The sequence below is a fragment of the Macaca fascicularis genome, chromosome 12 (assembly GCF_037993035.2).
Source record: "Macaca fascicularis isolate 582-1 chromosome 12, T2T-MFA8v1.1".
Lineage (NCBI taxonomy): Eukaryota > Metazoa > Chordata > Mammalia > Primates > Cercopithecidae > Macaca > Macaca fascicularis.
This window is the reverse complement of record NC_088386.1, coordinates 122,982,895-122,996,256: the sequence shown is the minus strand read 5'-3', so window position 1 is coordinate 122,996,256 and position 13,362 is coordinate 122,982,895. Positions and strand designations below refer to the sequence as shown.

General features: G+C 41.3%; 1 protein-coding gene across 6 annotated transcripts in view; it reads left to right on the top strand.

The window, feature by feature from the left end:
- Positions 1–13,362, top strand: part of COL4A4 (collagen type IV alpha 4 chain) — a 154,400-nt gene that overhangs the window by 113,546 nt on the left and 27,492 nt on the right. For 4 of the 6 annotated variants that reach the window (XM_005574455.5, XM_065526172.2, XM_074010347.1 and 1 more), the window contains 3 exons: positions 3,334–3,441; positions 4,557–4,664; positions 13,227–13,298. In XM_005574455.5, coding sequence (XP_005574512.3) covers positions 3,334–3,441; positions 4,557–4,664; positions 13,227–13,298 — 288 coding nt within the window. Of the gene's footprint in view, positions 1–3,333; positions 3,442–4,556; positions 4,665–13,033; positions 13,202–13,226; positions 13,299–13,362 lie in introns of those variants that run through there. The other 2 variants (XM_074010348.1, XM_065526173.2) reach the window with 2 other exon arrangements.

The window sequence follows — 13,362 nt, the reverse complement described above, 5'->3', positions numbered from 1 at the left end:
GGAAGTGCCAGTGCTATGCACAGCTCCATGCTTTACAGGCAAAGGGAAACCATTTGAGTTCAAGCTAACAGAACAGGACCCCTAGAGGAGAAAGCAGCTTTAGGACAGAATGCTCTATTGGTTTGCACTCATATATGTTTACATTTCAGAAAATGTTGGAGACATTAATTGGCCCCCCCTTTCTGGACCCTATAGAAATGCATCAATATTTAAAATATGCATATCCCTTGACTTAGGAATTCTCCTAGGAATTTATCTGGAGTCAATAATCAGACAAGTGTACAAAGATGCATGCCCAGGAATGTGCATTGTTTGGATGGAACAAATGTCCATCCACAGATGCCTGGTTAAATAAGTTATACCCCAGGGCATTCAGCCAATAGTGGTCAGGTTAGAAATCAGGTTTGTGTTTAGATGGGTCCCTTGTAAATTAAAACACCTCGTATTAATAAATGTGTGCATTACCTTAAAATTCCCTCTGGCAATAGCTGTGTTTCATTTCATATAACAGAAAGAATATTAGATATTTTCTGAGCAGAACTATATGAGAAATTTTATTTTCTTTGTTTTTATATTATAAGATTGTTAAAATGGAAGTCTAACAAAAACAAGTTAGTACAGTGACAAAAACGACCTTTCCCACCTTCTTCCCACTCTTTCTTATGGGTCTTTCACCTCTGACATGAACAAATACATTTAGATAGTGTGTGTATATATATATGTGTGTGTGTGTGTGTGTGTGTGTGTGTATTTTAGATGGAGTCTTGCTCTTTCGCCCAGGCTGGAGTGCAGTGGCACGATCTTGGCTCACTGCAACCTCCACCTTCTGGGTTCAAGCAATTCTCCCACCTTAGCCTCCCAAGTAGCTGGGACTACAGGTGTGCTCTACCACACCTAGTATTTTTGATAGAGACAGAGTTTCACCATGTTGGTTAGGCTGATCTCAAACTACTGGCCTCAAGTGATCTGCCTGCCTCGGCTTCCCAAAGTGCTGGGATTACAGGTGTGATCCACTGTGCCTGGCCTAGGCTATAGTATAATATTTTAACTGAACTGTATAACTGAAGTGTACATTTGATGGGGAAAAGAGTTTTGAGGTCAGCATTATGGGAGTTCATGACAAATATCAAAGTGAGAAGCCTCAGAAGGGAAAAATCAGCGGCTCAAAGTCAACCATTATTACTTCACCTGTGATCTTGGATAAGCTGAGTATCTTCTCTGAGCGTAGCTTCCTCACCTGTAAACTGGCCCTATGCATATTGCAGGATTGTCCTGAGGATCAAACGAAAGAACCTGAAACTGAAAATGATTATGCAAATGTAAAGTGCAATGATCATCATTGTCATCATTATCATCATCAGTCAGCAAAACCTGAAGACATTTTCCTATACTTACTGGTATTTTTATGTAAACCCCAAAGATAAGATTTTATGAGCTCAGAGTAGTCCAAAATGGGGGCCTGTGATGTTACCTAGTATTTTAAGTTAAAAATGATAAATCTGAGTGATTTTACACTTAGGTTAACTTTTTCAGAAAGTTTGCCTTGGCAGAATTTGCCTGTTCTCATGTGGTTACCACCATTTAAATTGGCCCCTTTCCCATATGCCATGGCCTCAGCTTAGAAATTTTAAATTATATTATATGTTATTCGCCAGCATAAAGTTTACTTAATACACTATTTCCATTGACTGGAGAAAGCTGCATTGAATTTGAATGAGCATCGTGAGAAGGCATAGATTTGCAGCTGGTTTTGGGATTATATGTGATTATTCTGGGTTCAGTCCTACCTACTCTGCACTCTATTCAGAGAGAAAATATAGTGCAAATTACCTCAGAAGTTCTGTTCTTAACACAAACTCACAAAATTCGGGAGAAATTTTTTTTTTTTTTAATATTTCAGTGTTTTCATTTGTGGATGAGAATAATGCTGCTTTACCTTTACTGTAGGAATGTTTTCAGGATAAATAAGATAGTATAGAGTGAGACTAATAAATGGTAAATTCGATCAGGGAACAGTTATAGATGAACGAAAGCTTGTTACATGTGTGCTATAATAAATGATGACTATAGCCCCTACCACGGTTTGTAAATACAGAGACATGTATTTTATGTACAGATTCAACCAGTGATTTTCAGCACACACTCTTGGTTTATCCCATAAACATGCATTAAACTCATACATTGTAAATAAAGCCATGGGGAAATAGTCATCCTCTTTAGTAATCAAAGAAATGTAATTTCAAGTGTCTGAAATATCATTTTATCCTTAATAAATTAGGAAGAAAATAAGTCAGCAAACTAAAATGTCCTCAGTAAGAACATGGCATGCTCTTGGAGCTGTGGGTGGGTTCCACATGGTGGTATGAGTCAGTGCAGTACTTACTCTAAAGTACTGGCAACCTGTATCAAGAACCAAAGGCTGAATGGTCTGTTGTAGAAAACTAGAGAAGAACTGAATTGTGCCCTGCGGCAAGTCACTGTCATGAGAAAAGGACTGTTTTAAATTGTTAAAAATGGAAAAGACCTACCCATTAGATGTGATGGGTGATTCTGGGATGAAACATGGTGTGGACAAACCAACTGTGAAGGACATTAAGGGGAGAATTGGGGGCATTCAAGTATGGGGATGAGTGTTTGATGGTATTAAGAATTGCTATTAATTTTCTTGGCTGTGAAAATGTTATTTTGGCAATGGATAAAAACACTCCTACTTTTCAGACTTCTTACCTCCTGAAGTATTTAGGGATGGAATTACACTATGGTGTGATGCACTTTAAAATACTTCAGCATTTAAAATGCATTTGAAAATACCAAAATATCATGCTATTTGTCCAGAAATTCTACTCCTAGGAATTTTTCCTAAGGAAATAATTTAATAGGAGGAAAAAAAATTGATGAGAGACATATAAAGAGCATTATGGATAACAGCAGAGTTAGAGAAAACTTAAATGGCCAATAGTAAAAGAAAATTGAATTAGTTAATTTAATTAAGATTGACTTAAAAAGCTATTGGCCATTTACTTAAAAATGATAATTAGGAAAACCAATATAAACTTGGAAAATTACTTATGCTACAACACTAGTTTTAAAAATCAGAATATAAAATTGTGGCTATCATCTGTACATGTATGCATATATGGAGACTTGTGTTAAGCTGATGGGATTGTGGGCATTTTGTTATCAATATCTCATTAATGTTATTTGCCTTTCCAATAGAAACTATTTAAAAATAAAAAAGTAAGGATAGGAAAGAATAGGGTGGGCTGAAGTTGGTGATTTTACAGATTCACTGTCTCAAACAGCAACTCGGATGTTTGATCTTTCCTTCTTTAGGGCATTTTGGAGCATCCGGAGAGCAGGGCTTGCCTGGCGTTCAAGGGCCCAGAGGATCACCTGGATGGCCAGGACCACCTGGCTCCTCTGGACCACCAGGGTGCCCAGGTACCTTGAAAGGGAATCTGGAGACTTCCTGAGCACTCTTGTGTCTCAGAGTGTTTCAGAAACAACGAGTCTTTAATTAGACCTAAATTCAGATACGGCTCTGCCGTTTCCCAGACCTGTGACTTCGGATAGGTCACTTAAGCTCACCTATGCCTCCTATAAGCTAGCGGGTTTCACTAAGTGACTTGGAGTAGATTAAGATAGCACCTGTAAAGTGCCTAGCGTGGCACCAGACACAAAGGAATGGTTGGACAGATAGCAACTCCTTTCTTTTTAGTTTTTGTTTTTTTTTTTTTTTTTTTTTTTTTGAGCCGGAGTCATGCTCTGTCTCCCAGGCTGGAGTGCAGTGGCCGGATCTCAGCTCACTGCAAGCTCCGCCTCCCGGGTTCACGCCATTTTCCTGCCTCAGCCTCCCAAGTAGCTGGGACTACAGGCGCCCGCCACTTCGCCCGGCTAGTTTTTTGTATTTTTTAGTAGAGACGGGGTTTCACCGTGTTAGCCAGGATGGTCTCGATCTCCTGACCTCGTGATCCGCCCGTCTCGGCCTCCCAAAGTGCTGGGATTACAGGCTTGAGCCACCGCGCCCGGCCTAGTTTTTGTTTTTTTAGAGAGAGAGGGCTTCACTCTATTAACAAGGCTGGAGTATGGTGGCCTAATCACAGCTCACTGTAGCCTCGAACTCCTGGCCTCAGGGAGGCTGTCTCAGTCTCCCAAAGTGCCAGGATTACAGGCATGAGCCAGTGTGCCTGGTCCAGATAGCAGCTCCTTTCCAGCCCTTTGCATTTCCCCTGCCATTCAGGATTCTTTTTTTTTCCCCCCCTTCTCGACCTAAGGCAGATGCCACACTTACAGCACAGTATTTTAATGGATACTTTTCCTGCCAATTCAGAAAAAAGAAAGTTGAAAACTATAATTGGCAACTTCATTCATTTGGAAGTGTATTTTCTCCTTCTGAATTTAAATGTATTTTTCTCCCTAGAGTTCAGATATATAGGAAGAAAAAGTAATGAGACAATGTTCTCTGTTAGCCATTTATTAAGAACATAGATGACTTTTGCAGTGAATGTAACTCATTTATTATCTGGGTATCTGCAAAACTTCCCTGTCATCCTTAGGTGATCGGGGGATGCCTGGGCTGAGGGGACAGCCAGGAGAAATGGGAGACCCTGGGCCAAGAGGCCTCCAGGGGGATCCAGGGATACCAGGTCCTCCAGGAATAAAAGGTAAGTCAAAAGGAAGCCCATCCCACCAGAAAAATGCAGCCCAATGAGGGCAAATTAATGATGTTTTTTCCTGTACCAGTGAGTGACCATGCTCTTGGTCATACCACTCTTTTCCGTAGGTGCTGTTAGCATCTTCCTGCTCTTCCTTAGCCAGGGCTGTAGTGCCCATCCAGCCAGCTGACCTGCCTTCTACCAGGGAGGTGGTAGTGCTACCATTTTCTTTTTTCTTTTCTTTTCTCTTTTCTTTTCTTTTCTTTTCTTTTCTTTTTTCTTTTCTCTTCTTTTTTCTTTTCTTTTCTTTTCTTCTCTTCTCTTCTCTCTTCTCTTTTCTTTTCTTTCTTTTTTTTTTTTTTTGAGACAGTGTCTTGCTCTGTCGCCCAGGCTGAAGTGCGGTGGCACAATCTCAGCTCACTGCAACCTCCACTTCCCAGGTTCAAGCGATTCTCCTGCCTCAGCCTTCCAAGCAGCTAGGATTACAGGCGCCCACCACCATGCCTGGCTAATTTTTGTATTTTTTTTTTTTTTTTTTTTTTGAGACGGAGTCTGGCTCTGTCGCCCAGGCTGGAGTGCAGTGGCCGGATCTCAGCTCACTGCAAGCTCCGCCTCCCGGGTTCACGCCATTCTCCTGCCTCAGCCTCCCGAGTAGCTGGGACTACAGGCGCCCACAACCGCGCCCGGCTAGTTTTTTGTATTTTTTAGTAGAGACGGGGTTTCACCGTGTTCGCCAGGATGGTCTCGATCTCATGACCTCGTGATCCGCCCGTCTCGGCCTCCCAAAGTGCTGGGATTACAGGCGTGAGCCACCGCGCCCGGCCTTAATTTTTGTATTTTTTAGTGGAGACGGGGTTTCACCAGGTTGGCCAGGCTGGTCTCAACCTCCTGACCTCAAATGATCCACCCGCCTCGGCCTCTCAAAATGCTAGGATGTGAGTGCCTGGCTGCTGCCATCTTATTTCTGACGGCATTTAGCCAAATGATTTTTATGATGTTTAGGCCCATTATTTATGTATTCTCTTCACCTGTGGTTAAGCTCCTACTATGTCCTAGATTCTGTGCTAAATGCTGGGTGTACAGTTTTGAAGAAAATAGACCTGCTTCCTGCCCTCATGGAGCTGACAGTATGGCAGGAGAGAAAGACATCAATCATACATGTGGAAATGAACATATGTTTACTGATCATGATAAGTGGAAGAGAAAATAATAAGGTGCTACAGAGATAGAGTAATTAGTGTTCACCATCTTCGTTTGATCAAGGATAATTTTTTCTGGGTTGAACTTCTTGGTCTGTAAAGGCAATAGTGGACTGGTTAGAAAAGTCTGGTTATAATATAATAATATAATACAATACAACATGCTATAAAATACTTGTCTTTAACAAATCTTTATGCCCTCACATTCATCCATGGTATCAATCCCTCTTCAGTCCATTTCTTCCGCTTTAGAAAAAGTACTTTTTTGGCCGGGAGTGGTGGCTTATGCCTGTAATCCCAGCATTTTGGGAGGCTGAGGTGGGCGGATCACTTGAGGTCAGTAGTTTGAGACCAGCCTGGCCAACATGGTGAAACCCCATCTCTACTAAAAATATAAAAATTAGCTGTGTGGTAGTGCATGCCTGTCATCCCATCTATTTGAGAGGCTGAGGCAGGAGAATTGCTTGAATCCGGGAGGTGGAGGTTGCAGTGAGCCAAGATTGTGCCACTGCACTCCAGCCTAGGCAACAGAGTAAGACTCCATCTCAAAAAAAAAAAAAAAAGAAAGAAAAGAAAAAGTACTTTTTCTATGGGTATTTTTGGGCATATCTTTAGCATAACACTTACGTTGTATCACATTTGTTTGGAGGTTTTTCTCATCAAATAGAGTGTGATTTTTTAAAAAGCAAGGACCTTTCATATATCCTTGAGACCCAGTCACTACCCAGTAAATATATTGGTTGGTGGTATGAATAGATGGACAAACAGGAGAATGAATATCTGAGCTGGTAGCCATGAGGTTGCAGTCCTTATCTGAACCAACAGCTGATGGTTTCGGCTTACTTGGTAGAGTCTTTTAACCAGGTTTCCTCTATTTCTTCTTCCTTCCTTTCTCCTTCCACCTGCCTTTGCTCGTTGACTCATACATATACGAAATCCTGGTAAAATAAAAAGTACCTTCTTTCAGAAGGTACTGAGTTGGAAACCCCTTCTTCCAGGATTAATCCTTTTACTGTTTTGAAAATTCAAATATGATTTTCCGACACTTTGCCCTCTTCACTCATTGGATAGCTTTGAAATAATTGTAATTTTCCAGAAGTTGTAGTGTGGTAGGTATTACTTGGTGTGATTCTGTGGAGACAGGAGCCATTTATGTTGAAGAGTTGGTATACTCATGTATTTTCATGCAATCACATAACTTGATAGGAAAAGTTCCCTTCACAAGATATCTTTGTACTGTTCTCCATCTTCATCGACACTTTTAGTAATGTGAATTATAGCAATTCATGATAAATTTAGGATTTCAGGCAAAATGATCATTCTGTTATTTTGAAAGTTTCTCTGGTGATTGTGACCCCTTCCTGTCTCTGGCCATCTCTACAGCCTTCATGGCATATTCTTTGACACTCTTTTGTGTCTGGAAGACAGTTGCTAAAGAACCAAAAGAAAACATTTGTCCTTATTAACCACTCCCACCCACTGCATTTCCACTTCTTCCTACCCTCCCAGTTTAGTAACACAGCAAGGATTTTTAAGTGTCTTGGTGGCTTAACAACATACACCCAATTTGGTCAAAATGACAGGGCTCATGTCAGTGTTGTTGATCCTTCTTGCCCTTGAATTTGTTTGAATTTATCACACAACTTCAGTATGGCATGCTATTACGAAACTAACAGCTGGCCGGCATGGTGGTTAATGCCTGTAATCACAGCACTGTGGGAGGCTGAGGTGGGTGGATCAGCTGAGGTCAGGAGTTCAAGACCAGCCTGGCCAACATATAGCGAAACCCCGTCTCTACTAAAAAAATACAAAAATTAGGTGGACGTGGTGACGGGTGCCTGTAGTCCCAGCTACTCGGGAAGCTGAGGCAGGATAATCGCTAGAACCCAGGAGTGGAGGTTGCAGTGAACTGAGATTGCATCACTGAACTCCAGCCTGGGTGACAGAGCCAGACTCCATTTCAAAAAAACAAAACAAATAGCTAGTAAATTTGATCCATAACAAAATCACCCCAAAATTAATCTCCAATCACATCATAATTCCGTGCTATGAAATAGTGTGTTAAAAAGAGAAGGTGAGGAAATGAACATATTACTTCACATGTTCATACCACCTACAGACAGATGTTGCAGTAGTGCTCCATCCCCATATAGTGACGCTGTTTCACTTCAGACAGCTCAGAGAACAACCGGTCTTTAAAAATGATAGCACAAAACAAAACAGTGAAATGTATTCCTAAAAGTTAAAACATCTACAGTATAAATTCATTGTTGCAGCTTGTCATGTTGATATAAAAATGAACCACACTCCAGCAGAAACACTTTGAACTGAGAAACTAAATATTTGAAGTATGCTCTAACTAAGTCAAGGGGACTGATTATCTTGTTTGAACAAACCAGCTGCTGAACTCAAAGTTGTTTGCTCTGCTAGAACAGGCCATATGGATTTTGCGTCCTGCTTGTGTTCAATCAGATTTAAACTTTAACTTAAACATATGCTAAAAATGGCTTGATTCCAGCCACCATTGACTTTCTTCACAGAATTACAAAAAACTACTTTAAATTTCATATGGAACCAAAAAAGAGCCTGTATAGCCAAGACAATCCTAAACAAAAAGAACAAAGCTGGAGGCATCAGGCTACCTGACTTGAAACTATACTACAAGGCTACAGTAATCTAAACAGCATGGTACCAGTACCAAAACAGATATGGAACCAATGGAACAAAACAGAAGCCTCAGAAATAACTCTACACATCTACAACCATCTGATCTTCCACAAACCTGACAAAAACAAGCAATGGGGAAAGGATTCCCTATTTAATACATGGTGTTGGGAAAACTGGCTAGCCATATGCAGAAAACTGAAACTGGACCCCTTCCTTACACCTTATACAAAAATTGGACCCCTTCCTTACACCTTATACAAAAACTGGACCCCCTCCTTACACCTTATACAAAAATTAACTCAAGATGGATTAAAGACTTAAACATAAGTCCTAAAACTATAAAAACCCTAGAAGAAAACCTAAACAGTACCATTCAGAACATAGGCATGGGCAAAGACTTCATGGTTAAACCACCAAAAGCAGTGGCAACAGAAGTCAAAATAGACAGAGGGGATCTAATTAAAGAGCTTCTGCACAGCAAAAGAAACTATCATCAGAGTGAACAGGCAACTTACAGAATGGGAGAAAATTTTTGCAATCTATCCATCTGTCAATCTACAAGGAATTCAAACAAACTTACAAGAAAGAACCCCCATCAAAAAGTGGGTGAAAGATATAAACAGGATATGAACACTTCTCAAAAAAAAACAAAAACAAAAACACGACATTTGTGCGGCCAAAAAACATATGAAAAAAAAGCTCATCATCAGTGGTCATTAGAGAAATGCAAATCAAAACCACAATGAGACACCATCTCACGTCAGAATGGCAATCATTAAAAAGTCAGGAAACAACAGATGCTGGAGAGGATGTGGAGAAATAGGAATGCTTTTACATTGTTGGTGGGAGTGTAAATTAGTGCAACCATTGTGGAAGACAGTGTGGTGATTCCTCAAGGATCTAGAACCAGAAATACCATTTGACCCAGCCATCCCATTACTGGGTACATACCCAAAGGATTATGAATCATTCTGCTGTAAAGACCTATGAAAATGTATGTTTATTGCAGCACTATTCACAGTAGCAAAGGCTTGGAACCAACCCAAATGCCCGTCAATGATAGACTGAATAAAGAAAATGTGGCACATATGCACCATGGAATACTATTCAGCCATAAAAAAAGAATGAGTTCATGTCCTTTTCAAGGACATGGATGAAGCTGGAAACCATCATTCTCAGCAAATTAACACAGGAACAGAAAACCAAACACCACATGTTCTCACTCGTAAGTGGGACCTAAACAGTGAGAACACTGGACACAGGGAGGGGAACATCACACACTGGGGCCTGTCAGTGGGTGAGAGGCTAGGGGAGGGACAGCATTAGGAGAAATACCTAATGTAGACGATGGGTTGATGGGTGCAGCAAACCACCATGGCACATGTATACCTATGTAAAAAACCTGCATATTCTGCGCATGTATGCCAGAACTTAAAGTGTAATAATAATAATAAAATGGCTTGATTCCTAGACTTAAAATTTTAAGTACATATGCCCTTTAAAAGGAAGACACCCAATTCCTAGTTGGGAAGTAATATAAGATTGAAATAATGAAAACCTAAAGAATATTATCTGGAGCATGACAAGAACTGGAAAGAATGTGGATTTCATATCTTGGCTGGTAGCAAGTAAAATGTTTCATAAGAAAAAAGAATCTGGAAATAGCTTTCCTCGGAAAAGAAACGCCATGTCCCTTAGAGCTATGCACATCATGGAAATACTCCCCCCCACCCCCGCTTTTTTTACTAGATTACTTCCCTCCTGCCCTTCCCCCACAGCACTTACCACACTGGATGTAATTGCCCGTTTGTTCCATCACATCAGGGACACACTTGTCCCGCATTGTCTTGACAGCACCTGCCAGGAGGTACATTTGGGGCAGACTCTCTGTGCATTAGGGAAACATGTCTTATACCCTTATTAGGCACTCACATATTTGCTGATATAAAAAATATTTAAATCTTATTTCAGAATCTTTGTTGATAAGAATCTTCCAGGTTTTTCAACCATGACTTACAGTCACAAAGATCTCTCTTCCCATCAGCTTTAAAGTTAGGGTGAGCAGTTGTCCTGTTTTGCCTGGGCCTGAGTGGGTATTTCAGGATGTAGAAATTTCAGTGCTAAAACCAGGAAAAAGTCCCAGGCAAACAGGGACACATTGATCACCCTATTAAAAGTATGAACCCATATAAAGGCTCTTGGGTGTGTAGAGTAATGTTTTCAGGCTTTATACAGCCTGTATTTCAGGCAAAATACAGCCTGAGAGTGGGAATCCAGTCGTAAAGAGTTCACTGGCTAACAAAGAGGGGAGCCACAATTCCAGCTGGACTGGAGGTTAGATTCACTGACCGGAGAAAGAGCAACCGGCCTACAAGTACAGTGTGCTGCAGCCTTAAAGACTGAAATAACGAAATGATGGTTGTTTAGCAGGAGGACAACCAGAGAGGTGAATAAAAATTCCTCATTACCCAGAAATGTGCTTTGTTAGCCTAATTGCCTCTCATCTGCACTGTATATATTTTATGCATGAACAACTTTCTGATTTAGAGATGGGATTGATAAAAAGCTTTCAGTGAGAAGGAAAAATTACCCTTACAACCCTACTCAGATGTAGCTGCGTTCAATTTAGAACGATAACATTGGGTCAGATAAGGGTCGGCCAGTTCAACAATGGCGAGAGGCTGGGGCTGTGACAATCTAGGATCTGGATGTGTTGATGTGACAATGGGGAGCTGGCAGGAGCAGAGACATTCCACCCCAGCCAAGTCCCCAAGCCATCAATCTTGGTGACTAAAGCTGGAGATCAAAACATGTGGAAATAGTGAAGTGGTCCCCCTGAAAATTTATTATCATTTCAGATAGACTGCAATAAATATCCAGATTTGGCAGATAAAGAAGGTCTGTGTGTTCTTTTGGTGCAAACTTGAAACGTTGGCTCATAAAATAGGAAACAGGATTGGAGAATAAACTAAGCCAGAAGTGTACAAAGTGGTTAGGAATAAGAGATTTAGGGAAAATAAAGATGCATTCCCTTTTTTTTTTTCAAGAGAATGTGGCTCATTTAAACCAATCTAAAGCTTAGATCTTAAAAGAATAACAACTTTCTGTTTCAAGTACTGATGATAAATAGAATGGAAGCAACTAACTGTACCACCTTCTAATAAGAATCTATAGAGGATTTGCTTAAAATGAATAGATAATAATTAGCACTTGAATTATTTATATGCAAACTGATACCTCTAACTTCTGTAAATTATATTTGTCCTATAAATCTATTAAAGAAAGATATGGTATACAAATAAAAATTCTACCCTACTCCTTTTTGTAGATTTCTCCCTCATCCACCTTGTTCCATATTTTCTCATTCACTCACTCAACAAACATTTATTGAACACATTCATAGGACCTATTCTTGAACTCTGATTTACCCTTGAGCAGGGGATATAGTCACCGAAAGACATGATTGTTGCACAGTGTGGGGTGGACATCAACAATCAAGGGGGTCCTATATCATGGGGGTAGGTGAGGGGCACCTTCTGTGTTCAGCCTTATAACCTGATGGTATTTTTATCCCAAATTTGAGAGATGTGACCCTAAACTAAGTAAACAGGCTGGCTGTACACCGAGAGGCTCTTGTCTTGGATAAGAAAGAACAGCTACTGGGTGGAAGATCTACTGATGAGATAGGAAGTTTTCCAGGCTTGGCCAGAGGCTGGGGAGAAGCTGCAGCGCTCATAGCCATCAGTGGGACAGGACTTGTGAGAAGGCACCCAGCAGATGGCTCAGTGCCCAGGAGATGCTCGATAAATTTTCCTTATCTGCTTTCTTCCCTCCCTCTCCTCCTCCGACTTTACTAAGGGCCGTCAGGAAGTGTCATTTGAAAAGGCTCTCGTTCAGACAACTTCAACACAACTCAACAAACCTTGATGAAAAACCTTAAGAAAAATTTTCCGCTGGAAGTGTTTAGTGACAACTTCAGTCAAGCCAGGCTGGTGGACGGCTCTTTGGAGAACTAAACAGAAGGTTCTGAGAGAAGGAACAGGCATCAGCGGGGTAATGTCTATTTACAGAGACGGGAGTTTTCAGTGATCATCGCAATATAAACTTAGGTTCTGCAGAAAGGCATCAGAATGGTTGTGAAAGAAGTGACTGCAAAGCAGTAACTGGAGCCACACTCGCCATGCAGGCCTGAGCATCGCAGGGCCAGCATTTGCCATCACGCCACAGGCGCCACGCATCCTCTCGTCTGACTGCATCTCCATGAGTAGATCCTGAAGAAACTAGAGTCTGCAGCCCCTGGGAGGGTGCAGTGACCCCAAGCAGGTGTGAGGCCTGGATTTGCCCCCATCCCATCTCTTTCCTCATCTAGGGTGATTTTACTGTCATAAAATCAAAGGTCACTTTCTATGCCAAGATTCAGTCATTCTAGGCCGTATCTGGTCATGATAGGATCAGAAACCAACAGCAGTACTTTAAAACCAAAGAAATGTTTGTGTTAATCTGTCTTGGCAGAAAGTCTTTATCGGACGAATGTGTTAAATAGTACTGGGCCTGGGTTTCCACCGTGATGACGAAGTCCGGACGCTCAGAGCTGTCTGCTGGCCCCAGCAGCGCGCCCTCTGCTGGGCAGTGCCTGCGGTTGTAGCTGGAGTGAGGACCGGTGGCTGGTCTTCCCTTCCGGTCACAGGCCTGTGGTGTGTTTCAGGTCCCTCCGGGTCACCTGGCCTGAATGGCTTGCATGGATTGAAGGGTCAGAAAGGAACCAAAGGTGCTTCAGGTAAGCACCTAATCATTCGTAACAGACTGAGCTTCAGTCAATGGTTCATGAGAGAAAGTGGTAC